Source organism: Sminthopsis crassicaudata, chromosome X (genome assembly GCF_048593235.1).
Source record: "Sminthopsis crassicaudata isolate SCR6 chromosome X, ASM4859323v1, whole genome shotgun sequence".
NCBI classification, from domain to species: domain Eukaryota; kingdom Metazoa; phylum Chordata; class Mammalia; order Dasyuromorphia; family Dasyuridae; genus Sminthopsis; species Sminthopsis crassicaudata.
In genome coordinates, this window is record NC_133623.1 from 16288185 (window position 1) to 16311696 (window position 23512).

A 23512-nucleotide genomic window follows, 5' to 3' on the forward strand; every position below is an offset into this window, starting at 1 on the left:
CCTTCTATTTTGGACGAGCTGTCTGGGAGCACTGAAAGATTCTAGTTAAAGGCTTCCAAAGTCTTTGAGCTGGGAGGGTCCTGATATCGTCTATGAGAACTCTCTTATGTGACTGATGAGAAAGCTCAAAACGTAAAGCAGTATATGAGCTACCATTGAACATGAGTGCCTCATCTCCAACCATATAATAAGCTCAGGGGTTATCCCTTACCTCCTCCCTGGTATTTCCTTATTCTTTGTGTAAAGGAGAGCTTTAGTAGGTTCCTATGCAGCCACAGTAACCACAGAACCATCATTTCTCTAATCTTATCTTATCCTCTTTCTTCTAAAAGTACTTAGAAATATGCCGAGAAGCAAGGGATTGGGAAAATAATAACATAATACAAACTTTTGATGAGGCACAAAAATTAAATTGGATTCATTCCACTACTCTACTGGAAAGAAAGGAAAAGAGGTTCCTTAGAGAGATTGTCTACAAACAGCTAATATCTTAATACATTATTTGGATGGGATTTATAGATTGCAAAAGTAATTATAGCCACTTAAAATGATCCTCTTTTCTTAACAACGTCTTACAGTGGGGAGGAGACTGGGAGAACAAGCGAATGCAAACACTTGAAAATACAAACTACTAGGAAATACAATGATTATTCCCTGCTGGTATATTTGGACCATTTGAAGAAAGGTCATTTAAGGTTAAAATCTATTTTCAAGTTTAAACCTCCATCCCTCAGTGAATATGAGGCAGGGCTTTGTTGTTTCCCTGAAAGCTCTAATCACAGACATGGAATTTAGGGAACGAAGTAAATAATTTCATTATTCTTATTCTGAGTGTATTGCTGGATAGAGAATGGTTTTCCCAAAAAAGAAAAAAAAAATCTATCTTCTCAAAAGTTGTGTCAAACATGCTTCCCACCATAAAGCCTTCAATTTAACTATATTAGGAAAAAAATTGGTCTTATCTTTAAGAATTTAGCTGCATAAGCAGTCAATGAAGCACTGTTACATTTCTGTGAAATGGAAGTAAAAGGCTATTCTAGACAATAATCACATTTTCAATTCCCTTTGCAACCGCCCCCATTTTTACAGGAAGTTGGAAGGGAGCTTAATTTTATGGATGGACACTATCCTATTCTTTGTGGTTGGCTTGAAGTTTTTAAACTTTTCAACATCCTTGGACTTTGCATTTTAAAAATAAGTTTCAGAAGCTCATCTCACTTCAGAATGGTTGGGTCCTGGGATTAGCAGAGTATAAGGAGAAAGAGAATTACTAAAAATGAGTTGAAAAAACAAAATGGTTTGAGGATGGAAATAGTTATTAGTAAAAAAATCTGCATATATAAAATGAAAGTTCTCTTCGTCCCACAACCTGTATGGCTCTCTACCATTCCATACAACATTTATGGAACCGGAAGAGTCCTAAGTCCAATTACTTCATTTTTTTGGGGGGGAGGAATCTAAGATTTATGCAAGTTTAATTTCTTGCACTGTTAAAAGTGCTAGAAAGACAAAAAAAATGAAGCAGCCCCTGAAATTAAGAAGTTTATAGAATTTACATTCAAACAGGGCAGACAACACACATGTATGAGTATGTGCTATACACACACACAAGGAATACAAGGTAATTTAAGGGGGAAACACTAGAAACTAGGGCAATCAGGAAATGATTCATTTAGGAGATAGCCTGTAAGTTAAACTTTGAAATAAAATTAGAGATTTTAAGTTCAGATACATGGTTACACCAGAAGGCTAGAAGCCACACTGCTTCTAGCCAGGCTTCATTCTTTTCCAAAGGGGAAAAGAATGAGGGGAGAAGTAGAAGGAACCACTAGGGAGTGTTTTTCAAGGATCGGGGGGACCTAGGCAGCAAAGAGGAACTAATAGATAAGGAGAAAATGAAGCATGAAGCTATGAAGGAGAATATAATAGGAGGGGGTTCAATTTGCTAGAAAAGAGAGGACAGGATGAGATCAAAGGTGCATGAAGAAGGGTTGATCTTATTGAGAAACAAGGTGATCTATTCATCAGAGACTGGAAGAACCAAGGAGAAGATAGGGAACAAGAACATTACAGGGGATGATGTAATATAAAGGGGTTTTAAGACCTTTTAGCTTGTTTGGACTCAGTAAATAATCTCTATTTTCTCGATAAGCATATTTCTCAATTAAAAAACATCACTGACTCAACTGCCTCTGTGGAGTTACTCATGGTAATTGCTCCCTGAAATCAGAAGAGAGGGATGGGCAGATCAAGTCTCATTAAATTGATCTGTTCATCCTATGACTGAGGGAGTTCCTATTTCAGAGATATCATTTATTCATTTATCAGAAAATGTCAGTGACTGTTCCTAAAAGGAAAACAGAAATTTGGAATTTGACAGCAACTCTTAATGATTGCTCAATTTAAACACATGATGATGTAGACACTGTCCTGAACCCTGGAGTTCAGGGGTATCACATTTTAGCATAACAGTTGTTGAGCTAGATAGAGATGGGACCAGAGAGGGATTTTAAATGACTTCCAGAGATCAGATGGCATTGACTATAAGCACTGACTGCCAGATTACCAAAGGGGAAAATGGAAAATTGTCTCTATCAGTGACAACTGAATGAGCAATACACACTTACATGTTTACTAACATAATACACATGTGTGCTTGCATATATGGGTATTGTGTTTATATAGACACACATGCGTCTTTATACATGTTTAATAGATAGAATTTCAATTCATCTATCATTTTAGTTAACCTAAATACATAGAATACATTATAAATATACAGATAGATGAAGTACTTAAAAGAAGGCTCATCCTCTTGTTTAAGATATATTATAAAGAAGTATTTTAACTTTTAATATATTGCTTAATATGACTCTCTTTATTGTGTCCCCTGCATTTTAAATGGGACTGAGCATACATATGGATGATTTTAAGAGTGTTCTCAATAGCGTATTTCATATAGAATGTACATATCTGTTTCTCAGAGATACACTGGCTGGATTCTGACACTTCAGGGTAGGATAAGATGCTAGAGGACCAGAGGGTTTCTTGCATCTTTCTAGCTAGCTTGGAGTTCTATAAAAAAGAGACAGAATGCATGATAGTCTTGACTTCATGGTGCACTCTTCTAATATCCCTATGTGAGCAAGAGTGGGTGGGATACCAAAAAACAACAACAAAAGGAAACCATTCTCTCAAATGTCCATCAAAACTGGACTGCTTGAGTAATTTTCAGGCTTAAGAGGAAAAAGAAACCTTTCAGTTTGGAACAATATAGCTATTCTTGTACCGTTAGGAGAAAAACACCATCAACCTATATTTTCTCTAGATTCCATTCCACACAAAACCAGAATGATAACTTTCTGAAGAGTTACCAAAACAAGTGGTTCATTTTAACATGGAAAATATTTCTCTCTATTTTCAAAGAAAATGAGAATAACTTTTAAGAGTTATTCCCAAGACGAGATCTAGAATCTTCCTTGGATATCATGGATGCCAATCACATTCATGCCTTTAACGCTCTCCATCAGCTCAGGAGCCTTCTTTTCCGTTAAGAATTTTTCTTCTCTCCTCCCACTCACAGGCCATTAGATTTGACAAGGAGGGAAAGGGAATTATTTTTTTTTTGTTTTTAAGTATTAAGTTTCAATAGTTTTCAAGATAGGGGTTAAAGGTTAGATTGCAGGAATTTAAAAGGAGAATAAGTGGTGTGCAAAAAGAAGTAAGTAGTATAGATGTCTCTGATAATTTTGGAACAGAAAGGTTGAAAAGATCGAGTACAGCATGGTACTAGGAAGAAAAGCTGATTCAAATGATTTCTCCCCTCAAGGTGGAGGGGTTGAGAGGATCTCCATATGGCAGCCAAGTGGAACAATGATGAGAGCACTAAAACTTGGAGTCATTTACGGTGGGTTAATGAGATATGACCAAAAGGTTTAAGGTGCTGGTGGATTCTGGATGCTTGACGACTTGTTCTGTTTGGGTCTAAAGGGCAAGAATAGGAGTACAAAGAAGCACATTTCCTTTTCATGTCAGGAAAAGTTTCTCAACAGTTAGAGGCATCTCAAAATAAGGTAGGCTGCTTCAAGAGACAGGGGCTTCCCCCTCCTTGTAGGTCTTCAAGAAGAGCTGGGTGTGTTGTGGAAGGATTCTTTTTCATACATGTATTGTTTTAGATGGCCAGCACCGTCTCCTCTAACTTTGAAATTCTGTGTTTTGTAGCAAAGATGAAGAAGGTTTTTGAGTCAACAATGTGAAAAAAAAATAAAAGTGAAGCTTTCTCCTTACGTACAGTGAAGGACACATTGACATTCTGCAGCACGCCTTCAAGTATAAAATGAAGGGGAAGCGTACAAACAGTGCTCTTCAACTAATTTGGCCTCATTTTATTTCTGATTTATTTATCCATTAGGTGCTACCTATTGAGTTAAAAGCATTAAGAATATATTTTAAAGTAAGGTAAGAAGTTGTTAAAAGATATCACAGCATACCCTGGGGTGTAACATCCCTGGAATAACATGTCAATGAAGTAATTGTCGGACTAAACCAGGTGCACTGGTAATGTAAAAGGGGAACTCTCGGTTATTTTAATCCTCTTATAGCAATATTGCCAGCACTAAATTGCAACTGTGTGAAAGAGGAAATAGGGTACTACTGAAGAAAATGACAAATATAATTGCAAATACTTTGACTCCAAGCATATGCTAAATAGATCGCTACGTCTCTCTGCCTGATTCTGTAATTCTACAACAGAACATCTCTCAGGAAAAGGAAAAGGAATAAGAGGAAGGAGAAAGGGAAAGGAATGAATCATGTCAGAGAGGACTTTGGCTCAGATATGAAAATCTCCTTTGCTGGATCCAGATCCAGATCACTTCTTCCAACTATATATGTCCTTGAAGGTTCTGTCTTAAACTATCTCTTCTTTTCCCTCTATGTTGCTTCAGTGAACGCATCAGAAAACCATAGATTTAATTACCATCTCTGTGCTGATGATTCTAAAGATCACCTATCCTGCCCCAGTCTCTGCTGATGTCCAATCTCATACTTCCAACTATGTAGTAACATCTCAAATTGGATATCTAGTAGACTAAAATCAATATATCCCAAACTCAACTCATTATGTTTTCCTCTAACCCTCATTTTTTTCATTATCCTCCTAATCCATCAGGCTCAAAATCTAGGCATCATCGTAGACTTGTCACTATCTCTCACCCCTTGCATCCTACCTGGTTCCAGAGTCTGTTGAGTTGAACATTGTAGCAACTCTGGAATATGCCCCTTTCTCTCTTCTGACATTGTCAAGACTTTAAGGCAGGCTTTTATCACCTTAAACCTGAACTACTGCAATCTGCTAATGCTAGGCCTTCCTACCTTAACTTTCTCCAGTCAAACGCATTCTCTATTCAGTCACCACTCTGATTTTCCTAAAGCACCGGCCCAACGATATTATCCCTCTACTCAATAAACTCTAGTAGCAACCTGTCACCTTTAGAATCAACTAGAAAATTCTTTTTGTGGTGTTCAAAGTCCTTTATAATTTAATTGCCTCCTATCTTTCCAATCTTCTTATATCCTATTCCCCACCATGCACTCTTTCATGCAGTGACAGTGGATCCATGAACACCATAAACAAGACACTACTTCTCTCAGCTCTGGACTGTTTCCCATGCCTCCTCATCTCTGCCTTCTCTGGCTCTCTTTAAATCTCAACCAAAAACTCCTATTTTGTAGCAAGTCTTTCATCAGCCTCTCTTAATTCCAGTGACTTCCCTCTGTTAATTATTTCCTACTTATTGTTTAGATTTTTGTACATATTTATTTGCTTATTCTCTCCCTAATTAAATCGTGAGCGTCTTGAGGGTAGACTAGTCTTTTGCTTCTTTTTGTTGTCCAGAGGCTTAGCAAAGTGCCTGACACAGAGTGATCAAAGAGTGGACACTTATATGTTATGACTGACTGATTCCATGTGGGTTATACCAGACCAATGCTGCAGACACAACTAACTCAATTTCTGTGATTCTTTGAAGCATATAGTTAGAACAGGAATTATTTAATCAAACTATTTAGGAATAGATCCAGGAATCTCTCAACTCTTGAAAAAATTATCTAATTGGGAAGCAGAGTTTTAAGAGGATACTTTTTCCCCCAGAAAAAGGATGGTTAGAATTTTCTGCATTCTCCAAGAGGAGAGAGTCATAATAAATATAGCACTGGCAAAGAGCGGATTTCTGCATCTGTCTCCTCACAGGCTCCCATGCTACGTTACAGCAGCTTCATATTAAAAACAAATTCATTGGCTTCTCTAGTGATAAAGACTTAGAAAGACAGATACTATATGAGGAAATGATGGCAATGCTCCTGGAGTTCCTAGCTCTATTTCACTTACCCAGAATGATCAAAAGCACTTGTAAATTAACCTCAGGCAAAGCCAGAAAAAATTCTCCAGAAAAAAAATCTCACACAACTCAGTCTGGCCCTCTAAATTTTAGCAATTGATGAAGATACTACAACAAGGTAGCCATTTTCACTGAGCCAAGGAACAATAGATTCAGCCTTGTCCCAGAAGAAAAGGATGCATTATCTTAGTTGAAATGGACCCATGAGATGATGTTCTGGTCAATGTTATTGAAGGAAGGATGAGTGTTTTTTTTCTAAGAGCTTGACTTAAATTTCCCCAAAGAAGAGCCATAGGGAGGCTCACTTAGGGTTTTCTTCTTTTTCCTTAAAAAATCACTACATCTGTGCTAGGGATTATTTGGGAAAGAAATAATTAATTCCCTCCTAAGTGTTAGCAGCATAGGGTAGGCTTCATTTATTTTCTAATTAGCTATAAACTACTGAAAACAATCAATTCAACTGAATATGGCTATGGAAAGCAGTTTTAGTCCAATTTGGGAGAACAATTATAGAGGAGCTCTCTGATCTTTCAGTTGACTGAATGAAAAGCTAAGGAGTTCATTTGGGGACAGTATGCTGTTAGAGATAACATTCCTTCCTCCCTTCCTCCCTTCCTTGGGGTAGTAAGGTGTCCTTGGCTGGCCCAGGTGGTGTCAAAGATAGGATATGCCCTCAGACTTCCTCAACACAAGGTTGGTTCTAGTTTCCATTGAGCTACATAGCCTTTCTTCTTTTTTTTCTTTAAATTGGAAAAATAACTTCAGTACAAATCATTATTTCAAGAGATAAATTCATTTTCTTATAAAAAGTGCACTAAATACAAAGTTAATGAATATTCTTTCCCAAGGTGAGTAGAGGTTTATAGTTTTAAAAATTCAGTTTTTAAAATATCCTTTAAAAAGGATGCATTAAAATCAATGAACCACAACTACAAAGGAATTTCTGTAATGGCAATATTAAAATACAGTAATAACACTGATATTACATAAAGCTAGTGGGCACAGGTGTCATAATTTAGAAAACAAGATTGGATCTCTGGTATTTCAAAATGTGTGAATAAGGAGCCGTGATATACTGTGATTCTGCCATGCAATACTCTCATATAAGTACAATTGGAAAGTGAATGACTCCCTCCATCCTGACACTCTCAAACTCCCACATCCAACTCTTGATATGTGTACCCTTCAAAACAGATGTATTGCCAGAGCCTGTGTACTTATTTCAACGACATCATTGCTCAGATGATTTCTGAATCCTATAATTTTCACATCCTTTTGGCTGAATTTGGCTTTTTTGGAAACATCAAGAAGTAATTCAGAACTCAATCTGGTGAATAAAGTGGGTGATCAAACTAAGAAGAGCAGTAGTATTAGGTCAAAAGCAAGGTATAGGAGGAAAGTCAGGACCACCCTCAAGACAATCCCCAAAGAGAAGCTGCAGATCGCTTTTGATCAATTATCTACATGTCTGGTAAAAATTGTTATCCACGGTAACAATTAGTAATATTCTAAATTGCAAAGGGCTGCCTAAAGAGACAGGGAGTCCTTCCCCAGTCTCCTCTGTCTCCCTTGCTGGAGGTCTTTTGAGTAATACATAGAAAGAACAATTAGGTACATTAAAACATGAAATAGAAACCAAAAATGGATATTCTAAGTGTATAGTTTTTGCTTTGTTTTAGTCCCACCCCCGACCCTTAAATCTTTGTGTGAAAAGCTAATATATAAAATGAATACAGAAACTTACATTCTGTTACTGTTGGAGAGTTCATTCAGTAAACAGACAACTCTCCATAGCTCCCCAAAACATGATTAAATGGATTTTCAATCACCCCTTGGTCTACCATATGTTCTAATTTCATGGCCCAAGTATCTTAGTGGGATGAATCCCCTGAGCAAGAGTATACATTCTCTTCAGGATCCAGTTAGGAGAAGTAGATTTTATAAAAAGCAAAACATATCCCCTACTTAAAGATCAAATGAACTTTTTAAAAAATCAATATTCGAGAGTTCATCAATTTAAGCTTTTAAAAAATACCACAAAAATTAGGAGACAGGTAACGACCTTCCCCATTTCTTAAAAAGGTCATATATGTGTGAACCCTATGAAACATGAATATGTCTCATTCAAATTCAAAGTAGAACTCGATAATATTCAAGGCAGATGCAAAGCTTCTGCTTAGTGATCGAGCTAATAACATTATATTTTTTTTCTCTTACCCCTGGACATTTCTGGTGACTTGCTTGCCCTCTGTGGAGGAGGGTAAGATCCAAATTTAAATCACTCTGAGTTATGGTGATACTTGAGAAATAATATCAGGGTCACAGAAGTGATTTCAAAACCTCTCAATTTCTTGTGATTTAAAATTCTTTGGTCATGAAAATTTACCTTGACCTAACAGACTGACATTGTTTTCATAGTTATTGTACTGGTTACAATCATGCAAGTCTAATATAGAATTTATTATCATAGTAAGGATCATGTTGTGACAATTTTTTCTTTAAAAGTTGAAACCCAGTATTATCAAGCTATAATGGGGGAGAACTGGACTCATACTTAAACTAGTACACACCAGTGGAAGCTATATGCATGGAAAACATTTCGTTGAATCTTACAGCACCATGCCAGATATGGAGCCACCAATTAAAGAGATCTTCCCACAGGAAAGAAAACGGGGAGAGAGTTTAAAGGATTCTTACATTTTCAGCTCCAAACAGAGTGCCTCCCAAACCATTTTGGAGCCATGCCCATCATTAGAATGATGACTCAACCATAGGAATAATATGATAATTTTTGGAAGGAGCTAACTTCTATAAGAGGGTTGTTCATATCATGTAGTCATCTGTATTTGAAAGAGCTTAAAAATGATTTCTCCAATTCAGAGTCCCAGAGAACATCAGTTTGCCACATAGTCATATTTGGTTTCCTTATGGGAGTCTCCCCTGTGACTCTGAGATATTTCTTCATGGCTCACATTCATTGTCTTGAGAATTAACAACAAAATGCCCCCTTTTTAGTGCTAAAATTCATCCTGACTATTATTGGGGCATTCATAAAAAATGCTGTCAGCAGCATGTTGTTTTGGCACAGTGGGATAAGGGAGTATTGGTGGAAAAAAGATAAATAAAACCAGGCTCAAAAATTCCTTCTAGGACTGTGTAAGTGGTACGATATGTGAAGACACCTCAGCTTGAAATTCTTTTAAAGCAGAACCATGACATATGTCATCTTAAGCACTTACAGTTTTAATACCTTGGAGTAGAGATTAAACAACAAACAAAACATTTTGAAATCAATTTTCTTGAGAGTTTGTAGTCTTACCTTTCCTGGTTTCTTCGGCTCTAGTTTCCTCTGAATTAGGATTAAACAGCAGCAAGAAATGAAAGCAAAGAAAAGAAAAAAAAATCAGTATCAATTTGACTTAACCAATGTTATCATTCCTTTAAAAGCATACACACATTTCAATCCTTGCTATTTACTTCCACTTGAGCACTGAGACAGCAGAAAGAGCATTACCAAGTGTCAGGAGGTGGGGTTTAAGGCCCATCTCTGCCATCAGCTAGTCATATAACTTGGGTGTCAGTTTCCCCATTCATTAAATGAAAAGTTTGGACTACAAGTTTGCATTATCTCGCATACTCCTCCTAGCCATAATGTTCGATGATTTATTCTTTTTTTTATTTATAAAATTTTTTGACAGTATATATGCGTGAGTAATTTTTTTTATAACATTATCCCTTCCCTCCTTCCACTCCCTCCACTAGATGACGGGCAATCCCATACATTTTCCATGTGTTACAATATAACCTAGATACAATATATGTGTGTAAATCCCATTTTCTTGTTGCACATTAAGTATTAGCTTCTGAAGCTATAAGTAACTTGGGTAGATAGACAGTAGTGCTAACAATTTACATTCACTTCCCAGTGTTCCTTCTCTGGGTGTAGCTGATTCTGTCTCGATGATTTATTCTAACAGTGGTATTGCCAATAGAACATTCAACACCATACTAAATGAGAGGCTCATATATGATAACACATTTAAAGCTATGAGACCTTAGAGACCACTGAATAAAACCCTTCATTTGACAAATGAGGAAACCGCACAGAGAAACTAAGTAACTTGTCCAAAGTCATACTAGCTTCTAGTAAGTAGCCAAGGCAAGACTTAAAAGATCTTTTTGAGTCTGATGGCAGCACCTTAGCCACTATACCCTGCTGCCTTCACCTCTGTATCTGAGCTAAGTTACTAATTATATTATTCATAATTACATATTTGTCCAATATAGATAGCTACAACAAAGAAATCGATCCCTTGATTAGAAAGCAATAATTCAAATATTTGGACTTTGTTTCTGACACACAAACATTTTTGAAATAAAGGGGAAAGTAATGGCCATATAAAAAGACAAATCAAAGATGTTTAACACAATTTCATTCAAATCTAAATCACCAGGGCTGGAAATGCTTGAGTTGGAGTTTAACCAAGAAACCTGTCTATACAAAGAAAAACATCTTTAAACATCTTAACACTGCTAGCTAATTTTTTCCCTCAAGATGTCAAATTCATGATTGGGACCACAGATATTTTGCCTACTCTGCCATGTACTGTCACATTGACATAGGCAGTAAATGAGATAACCCCATTTCTCTCCATCAGCCTCTCTCTCCTGTTGTTTGTGTCTGAATTCCATCCTGGCTGGAGTTAAGCATGGAACCCCTGCAGGGCAGGGGGAAGTTAGGTGGGTAGTGAAAGAGCAATGGGGAAGGAGGGACATTTGAAAAGAATATAAAAAAGATGATGGATGGAATAGATCCATCTATCCATGCCATATTAAGGACATCCACTGTTTTATTCATAGGCCCAACCTTTGTTTGTTTTGCTATTGAAATAGCACTACTCTGTCTTTATACTGATCAGGTAGAAAATTGAAGTAAACACAAATGTACACATATCCTTTAGTTCCCAAATCTGCCATATGGAGGCAGGGGGAGTAGAAAATGATTCCCACACAAAACATTGAAAAATATTCCTACAGTCTGCTCACACTAATCAAATTTACCATCAATGACGTACAGCTGGGAGGGGGATGCTTCCAGTAATATCTTTGAAGAAAAGTGTCCCTAGATCTTTAATAACTTTAACAGAGCAGAACCTTTCCATTATATGATTGATTATGACTAGAAGAACTCACTAGTGAAAAGGTTTGCAAAGTTCCCTGGTGTTAATGCCAACAGAATAAAAGAATCACAGTTCCCAAGTGGTTAACAGTGGGAAAAAATTCCTTTAGCAAAATTCTTGATATTAGTCTTGTTCTGGAGCACTAAAGAGAGCCTCATTAAATATGTCCTATTAAAGGTCACTGTCCAAGTCACATACTACTTGGACACTGGGCAAGCTGCCACCCCAAAATTGCCAGTGAGTCAAGTGAAGATCTGTGAATGTTGATTATAAATATCTTGGTAAATTATTCAGTGGATTGTCATAAAGTTAATGACTAAAGCATGTTTGGGAGCCAGCATTTAAGTCATGAATGCCATTCCTACCATCTGATCCTAAAGTCCTTCTACAAATAAACCTTTTTATTTGAGCCTTAAACACTCACTTCCAACTTTGTTATTTAAGTGGTTGTTCCCTAGGCTTGGATAGCTTTCCCTTCTCCCCCTTGCCTTCTGTCTTTAAAACCCACCACAACGTTCACCATCGCTATTATGAGATTAAAAAAAATTAATGAGATTGGCCGTGATATTTTTGCCTTTACACATCATAGGGATGAGCTGGCACAGGTCAAAGTCTTTCACATACATATGGACATGAACATGCACGTGCACACACACATACACCCCCCATACACACCAAATAACAGCCCTTCTCATTTGCTATACTACAGAGACCTAGCAAAATCTGTTAAAACATGTGGCCTTCTCTGCAGGGTGGTGGGGCAGACATCAAAGATGTAAGAAAGCCCAGAGATCTCCTGGCAAGGATGCAATGATGTTAGCAAGGATGCTAGTTTCAAAGCAGATACAAAACAGAAACTTATGTTTTAAAGATAGAGATTATTTATTCTCTGAACTGAAAAATGAGTTCTGGTTGGACCAACTATAAATCCTCTAAAATACTGTCCACTAAAGAAGGAGCAAAGGAAGAAAGGAGGATAATCGCAAATGCCTAAAAGCTAACACTTAGTGGCTTAGCTGCTTCTCTCATATTCCTATGTTAAGTAGCTTAGTGCTTTCTTATTAACCTCATGGTGTGAATAAAACCTAAATTCTACTACCAAAGGGTGAACGTCTTCCAATCTATCTGCTAATTTCCAAGCTTGATAGCGCTAAGTGGATGTAATTAATTGATGAAAGAAGGTAAAGGATACTAGATGCAGGAGGCAGAAAGGAGAGAGAAGCCATATGCAAATGGAATTATGTAATTGAAGGGAAACCTAAACTTTTCAGGCAACTCTTCATTATGGCCTTATGGTAGACATGATAAGTAATGAACAGATGACAAAATATTATTCATATCTAGATATACAGCAGGAATAGTATATATGGGCAGCTAGGTGGAACAGTGACTAGAGCACTGGACCTGAAATCAAGAAGACTCATCTTCATGAGATCAAATCCAGCTTCAAACACTTCCTAGCTGTGTTACCCTGGGAAAGTCACTTCACCCTATCTGCCTCAGTTTCCTCATCCGTAAAATGAGGTGGAAAAGGAAATGGCAAATCACTCCTGTTGGTTTAATAATGACAACTCACATTTAAAGAACATTTTATGATTTATTACTACACTAACATATTCCTTTGGTGTTTTATGAGTGGCAAAGAAGTGATCCTTGGGTTTACAAAGCTCTAAAGAAAAAGACCTCAAGCTGGGAGGTTTGGTGATGAGCAGTACTTTTCATATAAGGAGCTAAATAGATAGATGCAAAAAGGTTCAATGCTACAAATCTGGCCAAAGTGATTTGAGAAGATTGTGTACCACGGTGAGAAGAGGCTATGATACTTATCAGCAGAGGGACTATCCATACCTAGGAAATTATAGGTTCTTGACCTTTATAATTGACTAAGCACTTCAGAGTTAGTATAAGTGATGTTAGTTGCATTTTCAAGATGAATAAACTAAGGTTCAGAAAGATTTACTAGCTTACCCACAAGTTAGAATCAAGACTTCTATTGAAACTCAGGTACTCCAACTTTAATCTAAGGTACTCTCCATTGTATAAAAGCATGTTGCTAATCAGTAGCTCTTGGAATCTATCTAACATGAAATCCCATTTCTTAAAATCTGATGGTGACCATCTAACGACTTTTTCTGGACTACAAATTAGAAAACATACTTTTGGGCCTCAATTATTCATATTTTTCAGATGGAAATATTTTAGTGAGCTCAATTTACTAGATAATCCATGTGTAGAAATGTAGAAATACATATGAAAATTTCCATAAAACATTTAAAGAAAATGTCCATTTTTAAGGTGTTAAATTTGCCATTTTATTTTTTTTCCTTTTAGGGAAAAATAGATGTATTACTGATGGAGATTTTTGGTAAAACAACTATGATCTTAAGATTTTTGGATTATTTTAAATGGAGATCTATCCTGTCTACTTTTAAATAATAAATATATGGAATAGTCGTTTTAACATTTCATAAATGTTATGTAGCATTTGAATGTCTCAAATGCAAATTTCAAAAGAAAATGCTAGTTGTCCAACCATCTGCCAATGATATACTGTTATGGGCCAGAACTCTGAAACAAGGATTCTCTTACAAGGTGTTAAGTCAGTGGTATTGATAAAGACAATGGTAATTCAGTACATGTACTTAGTATTTACTATAGTTCCACAAGATTCATACCTATGATAAGAGAGCATATAAGCTGGGACAAACTCAGCCAGAATCAGAACTGGAAGACAGAGACCCTGGTGGCGGTCCTCCTGCCTCCCCCACAGAAACCAAGATACATCCATGAGGATCTCAAGAAGCTGGCAGAGGCAGAGAACACAAAGGACTGGTGGCAGGAGCTCAAGGTCTCTGAACCAAGGAGAGAGGTAGGCCTCTAAGAAAGCTAACAGGGCCCCAGGAAAGGAGAGAAGATTTTGAAGGAGACAATAAAGAATTTGGACTTTAACCCCTGGGGTACTTGTGGTGATTACTGAACTGAAAGGAAGGCTGCCTCCAGAGACCTCCAGGAAACCCTAACAGAGAACATTACAGTATACTAGTAGATACATTGAAAAAAAAAACATTTGTGCCATTTAAAGGATAACTGTGCTACTGCACAAGTAATATTTTGTTTTTGTCAAGGCAATCAGGGTTAAGTGATGTATGTGCTCAAGTGCCTGAGGCTGAATTTCAACTTGGCTTCTCCTGATTCTAGAGCTGATACTCTACTGTGCCATCTACCTGTCCCCTACATGTAATATCCTGATAGCCTCAATGGGAGAAGGTACTGACAATTTTAAATTTAAATACATTTTAAATAGTCATACTTCATGCACCAGTTCCATCTTTCGTAATAAGATTTCTAGCACTGATATGACTATAAATTGGAGAAATACTTGTCAACTTCTAGCTGAATAATTTTATCTGAGAAATCAAGGCTACATACAAATACTATCATGCAGATTATTCATTCAGCCTCATGCCTCCTCCATCTTTGTTTTGCCTCAACTACCCAGACATAATATTTGAGAGATATAATACTCTGTCCAAATAATTTCGACTTTGAATCACTAAAATTCCCACATTTCTAGCTATATAGAACTGTTCATGGGATATATTCCTTTTATGCTCCACTAATGATCAACATACAAACCCAAAATTCCTCAAAAAAGGAAAGCAATGATAATGAAAATAATGCTACATTTTTTTATTTTAAAAGCTATTCCTTTATCATCTATTTCCCTTTCAAAAATCTGTTTTAGGAAGGCATAAAGTCATGAGAATGCAATTAGGTATTTCTAGTTCTTGCTGCTGTTTTTCTTTCTTTTCTCTCCCCTATTCCCATCCCTGTCTTTAAAGCTTATGGCCAAAATTTCATATCAGACAGTAATTTGGCATCAACCAGCACATTAAATAGCAAATTAATGCACTTCTCAAGGTTGGTTAGTAATATATTCATGGAAATTATTTTATTCATCATTGAATCTGGTTTATAATCTATATTTCAGTTAGCTGCAATACATATTTTGAAAATAAGAGTTTTTCACAGTAAATGCTATTCTCAAAAAATTATTATTATTTTTATCACACCTGTTATTTCCATAGTTTAGGGAGCTCTTAGTGAGGAATTCAATGTATCCACGATGATTGGTACTTGCTCTGTAATTTATAGTCATAGAGATAACTGAATTACTTAGAGGTTAAGAGGCTGCTTTGAATTATACAATCAACATGTGTCAGTGCAAAACTTAAACCCATTTTCCTGATTCTGAAGGTAGCCCTCTACTCACTTATACCATGCTGTCTCTAGAGTACACTTCAAAAGAAAGCTTTATATTATATTTATTGAAGGTATTAACTAGAGAAGATTAGAGGAAAAGGTAGAGGGAAAGAGAAAAGGAAAGAGGGACAGAAGGGAAAGGGAAAAGGAGAAGGGAGACAGCCATTGAATTAGAACACATGACTTTGTGGCTGTCTAAGACAGTTGCATAAGGCAATGAGATATTAAACGACTTGCCCAGGGTCACAAAGTCGGTGTGTGAAATCTGTTATATCTACCTCTGTATTAGGAAAACTCTATAACTAGCTGTCATTCAGAAATCTTGTCTTTCTCATTTTTAACTAAGAAAAAAATCCAATGTATCTTTTTTTAAAATAAAAGGGGATCCAACTCACTTCCAGTTGATCAATGATGGACAGAAATAACTACACCCAGAGAAGGAACACTGGGAAATGAATGTAAATTGTTAGCACTACTGTCTATCTACCCAGGTTACTTATACCTTCGGAATCTAATACTTAACGTGAAACAAGAAAATTGGATTTACACACATATATTGTATCTAGGTTATATTGTAACACATGTACAATGTATGGGATTACCTGTCATCGGGGGGAGGGAGTGGAGGGAGGGAGGGGATAATTTGGAAAAATGAATACAAGGGATATTATTAAAAAAATAAATAAAAAATTTAAAAAAATAAAATAAAAGGGGATCTCATTTCTAGTTCTATTTGACAAATGTTTGTTAAACTTAGGTGATCACCCCCTAAACTTTTTTATCTTGTGCGACTGAAGCATTTGCTTTTGTATCTGTGTTTTCAAAGCTTTGGGTATATTCAGGTTCAAGGAAAGCACTGGTTAAGCAGACATGAGTTCTCATCGCTTAGAGAAGTGTATTTCTTCATTCAGCTTGGAAAGGTTGGAGCAGGAACAAGAGAATGACATAACTCTATGATCTTGTGAACAGATACACAGCCTTATGTAGGCAGCAGGTAGCACAGAGCACTGTAAAGAAGGCTAGCTTTTAAGCTGGAGGACCTAGGTTCAAATGGAAGCTCTGCTATGCCATTTGTGTGTCTTTGGGCCCATCACTATATTTTCTTGGGCCTTGATTTGCTTGTCCATAAAATGGGGGTGTGATGGTCTCTAAGGTTCTTTTTAGGTCTAGATCTTTGAGCCTTTCATTGTGAGTCAAGGTCAAGTGATTCTCTATTATAAAATCTTATTGGAAAAGAGACAGTGTACATGACAATACCTTTATGTGTTTGCCTTAAAGATTTTCGCAACTGTCTGTTACACTGCTTATGAATAATTATTATTCCGTGTGAAAAATCACACTGAGTGTGCATTACACTTTCTCTTTGAGAGCTTATAGAAATTCACCAAGAAAGCATCAGAGAATCAGAGTGGCTAAAAAAAGGTAATGAACAGGACAGACAAATTTATCTTATTAACTTCAAACAAAGGGATGTGAACAAGTAACTTCAATGTTCTGGTGTACTCATCTGTGACATAAGAATAATATCAACTCAGTTCATTTCTCAGGGTTATTGTCAAGAAAGTGACTTCGAGACCTCAGAGCACTATAAACATGTGATAGTACCAGGAGTTAGTAGCAGGAGCCTTTCCTCCTTGTCATTTCAGATAATCAAAAAGATTGATACATGAATGATATCAAAACAAAAATTGTATTACTCCCTCTGTATAGAGCTCCAAGATGACCATGCCATGATTTTTGAAAAACAGATAGTTCCTATACATAAAAATGGAACCATTTTATTAGTATGTGCTCCAGGCAAATCTCAACTATAACTTTATTTATTTCTGTGTTAGTACTCTAGTATAAATAATAACAGCTCATTGGTAGTGTTTGTCACCTGTGTTTGTCTTTCTATTAACTTTTTCCCCAAGTAATTTATTTTTCAGCTAACATCCCTGAACTAATGATGAGGTTAAGCCCTTCTCTAATTAAGCCCCTGAAGTCTAACTAACTTGGTACTATTTATTGTTTATTTCCCAGGTAGAGGCTTCAATATTAAAACTCTCCCTTCAGAGATCACTTTATTGTTTCTTCAATTGAGCGTCTAGTTAGATATTGACAAATTCCCCTCTGTTTCATCAGTACTATAAATTTTTTTCTAGAATTTGCCTTTTTTCCTTTCTCTGACACTTTTAACTTCATAATAAGTCATCTGGCAAAACTAGACATCACTATGAAGCTAGGATTATTTTCCTCAGGTGAATATTCACATTATTATAGCTTTTGAAGGCTTTCCAAGCCCTTCTACTAACAACCCTATTAGGGAGGCTCTACAGGTATTACCATTCACATTCTACAGATGAGCACACTGAGGCTGAAAAATCTTCAGTGATTTGCCTAGGGTCACAATGGTAAGATTTGAATTCAGATCTCTCTTAATCCAAGTTCAACACTCCATCCATTATACCATATAGCTGCCTAATTAGAATGCCTTATTAAAACAAAAGTACTTTGGGTGCAGAGGCAACAGTTTCACTTTGTAAAAATTCTATTCTCAAAATATTGCAGAGTATCTTGCAAAATGAAGGGTTAAACACTCAATAAATGAGATTTTCTTTTAATCATTCATTTATTCATTCATTCATTCATTCATTCATTAATTCATTCATTCTGTTCAGCAATCAAATAGCAATTCATTTAGTAGCCTGGTTGCAATTATATGTTTCTGTTCCATTTTTATAAACTTAGTAAAACAGGAACTGTTCAGATCCATTTTGGTAGAGATTTTTAGACATTCAGAAGAGATTAGGTGCATCGGTGGTGCATGTATCCACTGAATAATTGGGATCATAGTCATCATTTTCCCTTTATATACTATTTGTTTTTCAATCATTTCTCAGCCATGTTCAGCTTCTTGGCAAAGATACCATGGTTGGCCATTTTCTTCCCCAGCTCATTTTACAAATCAAGAAACTGAGGCAAACAGAGTGGTCAGGACCACAGCACACATTAGATCTAATTAGATTATGTTAGATTAAATCCTGAAGCACGATTTGACTCTACAGAAATGAGTCTTCCTGACTCCATGGCTAGCACTGTATCCACTGAACTACTCAGTTGCCTCTTCTTTACCATAAACAAGTACAGATTTAGCCACAATACATCTGGAGAACTCAGGAGGAAAGGAGTACCAAACTGGGGTACTATTTTATAGTTGATAATCTTCTTACTATAGATGAAAAAGTATTGCCTTCTATAACCAAAGTATAAGATAGATCACTGAATTGTCAAAGGGTCCTATATGTGAAGAAAAGAAAAAAGAAAGGAGGCATATCACTGAATGGGCGTTGCTTCAGTCAAACTGAGACCTGTAAAAGATCTGAGCTTAAAAAGGCCAAGGTCTCCCACTGTGTCCAGGGCCATCTCCAGTCATCCTGATCTCTATCTGGCCACTGCAGGAGAAGGAGGAGAAATGAGGCAGGTGACCTTGCCCAGCCATGTCTCACTCAAATCCAATTCACTTGGATGTCATGGCATCACTTCCCCGTGGTCATGGTCCTCTTCCAGAAAGGGCAAATAACAAGAATCAAACAAAGGAAGAAGGACATACATTTAGTAATCTGTGCCACTTCCTATTGCAAGCAAATCTACCTTTTTCACTGGCCTAAAGAGCAGAGAAACTAGGAAGAAATGATCACAGCTTCATAGGTTTTTAACTAGAAGGGACCTTGAGGGGTCATCCAGCCCAACCCCCTCATTTTACAGAGGAGGAACCCGAGGCTTGCACAGGTTACATGATCCTCTACTAAATTACCTGCCATGATATGTGTCAAAGGATACAAAGCTCTTCTGGTGCTCAACATGAAAAACACCTTTAAGGACAAAATACTGTTTAAAAAAAAATCCTTTTTTGCTCACGTGTCTAGGGCCTGTGCTTATTTTGGTTTATTTTGCTTGTCACCTGAAAATGGCTATGTTTTTGTCTCTCTGACATTTTGAGATATAGTGATATCTCCATAAATGAATCCTCTGACAGCAAAGCCATTTTGTTTGCTTGGTTGTTTAAGAAAAAGAATTTTGGATGGATAGGCAATCAGAAAAAGATCTGGTTTTCTCAGTGCTGGGCACTGCCATTGTTACAGATACAGAATCCTGGACCTGACCGGCTATTGGGAAGGATGATATGTCTGGGACAGTCACACCCCTGTTTTCGAAGTTTTGAGTTAACATTGATCAGATAATGACTAATATGTCCCTGAAAAAAAGATGGAATATTTTCTCCTAATGGGCCAGGCTACCTTAATCTGTTTCGCTTGAAAGAAAAAGGTCAGAGTTCCCAAGAAATGAAGTCAAATGCCCAGTTAGGTGACATCCCTATGCCTCAGATATAATTTCTCCACCTTATTCAGTAACTGACAATGAACTATGCTATTGGAATACATCTCCTTTACAAAAAAGAAGGATTACTATATATTTCTTACCTCTCAGAGAATTTCCAATCACTTAGTAAAAAGCAGAGCTATGGCAAAGATTTACAGGCAGTAGTAATTAGTGATATGAGCGAATATTTACCACAGCTCAATATAGATATCCACCAGCCTGGCAGTTTTTGGTTTTACTGAAATGAAAACAGTCTTCCTGAGTGATCCAAAAAGTCCAGAATCATCAAAAACTCCATTAAAGCTGCATAAGATGGGGCCTGTGAGGTATTTTAAAAGATATTCTGTTTCCCTAGAGACCAGACCAGCTCAGGCAGGCACTTCCCCACAATTTAGCTCACAAATTGCCTTCAGGCTTTCAACCTTAGGCTTTTCCTACTACTTTTTATGCATCAGCTAGGCAGACTGGGGGGTGATGGGGACACTTTGCTTGTCCACAGTGGAGTGCTTATTTTCTGACTTCAGCCCAATAGAAAAATACCAAAGCTTTCATTTATCTCTAGCTAGATTTACTTTGAGTTCTGTGGGAATCTGCAAAGAGCTGGGACAATGAATAGGAAAAAGCTGGCAACTGCTTAAGGTGGAAATTGCAAATGAACTCTCTTTAAAAGTATTTTTTACAAATACCCACCATATTTATTCTATAAACATTTCTTTGCATGCTGGATATTATGTGTTTTATGCTGGCTTATCACGAATGATCCTAGACCTATCATTGGAAGACAGCACAGAGACCATAGAGTATAACTTTCCCATTTTATAGATGGAAAAAAAAAGTCACTCAAAGTCACACAGTTAAGAAGGTGCCAGAGGCAATCTTTGAACCCAAGTCCCCATATCCTAGAGCCAGGACCTTTCAACTTTACCATACTGCCTGACTGGGTAATAATTATGTGAGAATGAAGGCTCAAAGCCTCAGTTAAATAGTAACACCTATGGAATATAACTTGCCTAAGGAAGACCAGTTAGTTATCTTGGATCTGGCTCTGTATGTAGGTCATTTTACTTTGCTGTTTATCTGCTTTTTGAAGAGAGAAGAGGATGGGGAGGAAGGCAGGATAGTATAATAGGAAGATCACAAAACTTCAGAAGTAGAAGAAATCTGGGTCTAAATGCCATCAACAAGATTTTCTAGCTGGGTAATCATAAGCACAGGTTAGTTGGTCTATTAAATAGACTCTTTCTTCCCCATAAATGGGGATAATAATTTAAATAACAATCTATATTTTATAACTATAAAATCATCACATGATGATGATAAAAATAATACCCTCACAGTTTTGTTGGGAGGAATAAATGTAATAATGAACACTAAAGGCTTGTAAACTTTGAAGCGCTCTATGAATAAGAGATGCTATGCTTTTCAGAAACTTTAATCTGTGAGACCTGAGAGTGGGTGACTCTTGATTCCCAATATCGAGGCAATACTACTAAGCCAAGTTTCAAGAATGGAAACTATAAAGTCCAAACCTAGGAGCTACTTCTAAAAATATATTCCCTGTACTACTGTTAGACATATCCAATCAACTAAATGCATAATCACTCTAGTGTCCTCAGGATGGAAAGAGAAGAGCCCTTGAATTTCAGATGTTTGATTCAGCCAGAAAACAGAGACAAACAGAACCAAGATGACATTATTGTTGTTCAATCATTTCTTAGTTGTGTCAGACTCTTTTTGACCCCATTTGGGATTTTCTCGCCAAAGAGACTGGAGTGGTTTGCCATTTCATTCTCTAGCTCTTTTTACAGATGAGAAAACTGAGGCAAACCGTGTGGAGTGACTTGCCCACAATCACAAAACTAGTAAGTATCTTGAGGCCACATTTGAACTCACTTGTTCCTGACTCAAGGCTCAGAAGTCTATTCATTGGATCACCCAGCTGTCCATAAGGTTGTCACAAGATAGTCACCTCCAAATATATCAATAGTCTTAATTATTTTAATCAAAACAAAATTCAGCCAATGAATAATATCTACAAGGAAAGTAAGTTGAATTTATTAAGGACTTTAAATGTTTTTAATTCTACTGAGAAATAAGATTTAAGGTATAACATTTAGTATGAAATAAGGAGTGTAACCAAGATATTGATTTCAACCCCTTAAGGTTAGAATATTGATCCAGATGGCCTCTTTTATCACATTAATTCTAATTATAGCACATTTGAGCATGATTAGCTTTATTAATAGAAATAAGCTCTGTCAGCATAAGGATGCAATAATTAATAGAAATTTTGAGGCCATTCCTTTGGACAGATAAGACTAAAGTCTCCATTCGACCACAGGTCACAATTATTAACTGATTAATGAAATAGTACTCACCACATTTTCCTTTCATTTATCCATTTGGCTAAGAATTAATAACCATGCACCAAGAATAAACAAACAAACAAAAAACTCTTATAACTGCTATTCTATAGCTGGTAAAACTTGACCAGAGAAATCATACTTGATACAAGCCAGAATAAAAGTAAATCACAGGAGCTGATCTATCACTCTATTCCGGGTTTAAAAGAACACCAAGTCTCCAATTAGGGGCATCCCATCTTTTGTCTTCAGGGAGAATGACAACCTTTGCTACTCCAAGTTCTAGGAGAACAAGGTTAAATGAAGTTATAGCTTTTCTAATAATGCTACCTAATACTATTTGCATAGCACCTTAATGAATTACTTCTCCTGTCTTATTAATTAGTTACCTCGCCTGTCTTTTTTTCAATTATATGTTATGCAATATTAAAACAGCAGTGCTTCTCTACCTTGTCTAAATAATACCTGGAAACAGTGTGGGGAAAAACTCTACCATTTATCAGAACCCAAATCAAGTCATAGGTAGGAGGAACATGATTAATATAAGTAACTTACATCATAACACAATTAAAATGTATCAAATCCAAAAAAAGCCTTTAAGATCACGATCCTAATTACTGAACTATTATGTCTCTTCTTTAAGTAATTCCTCACAGCAAGCTTGGGAGAAAGGGCATTAAAGCCTTACTATTCCAGATGAGGAAACTGAACATCAGAGGAAGTGACATGTTCACAGTTGGACAGCTATTGAAAGACAATCTCATTTTGAACCCAGATCTAAGACTAGTACATATAATTTGCACTAGCAAATTATGTTAATCAAAAATGAATTAATACAAGACAAATAAAAGAGATGTACATTTAGATGAAAAGAAGGAAGCTGTGCTAAGTGGTTGGGAGAGTGGATTGTGATTTTAAAATTCTAATGAATTATAATAAGATTTTT

General features: G+C 36.5%; 1 protein-coding gene across 8 annotated transcripts in view; it reads right to left on the minus strand.

Annotated features, from left to right (window-relative positions):
• Positions 1 to 23512, minus strand: part of LOC141548465 (protocadherin-11 X-linked-like) — a 571918-nt gene that overhangs the window by 293559 nt on the left and 254847 nt on the right. For all 8 annotated transcript variants that reach the window (XR_012483963.1, XM_074277360.1, XM_074277358.1 and 5 more), the window contains one exon: positions 9718 to 9747. Coding sequence is in view for 7 of the 8 variants with exons in the window: in XM_074277360.1 (XP_074133461.1) it covers positions 9718 to 9747 (30 nt within the window). In the remaining variant the exon portion in view is untranslated. The remainder of the gene's footprint in view (positions 1 to 9717; positions 9748 to 23512) is intronic.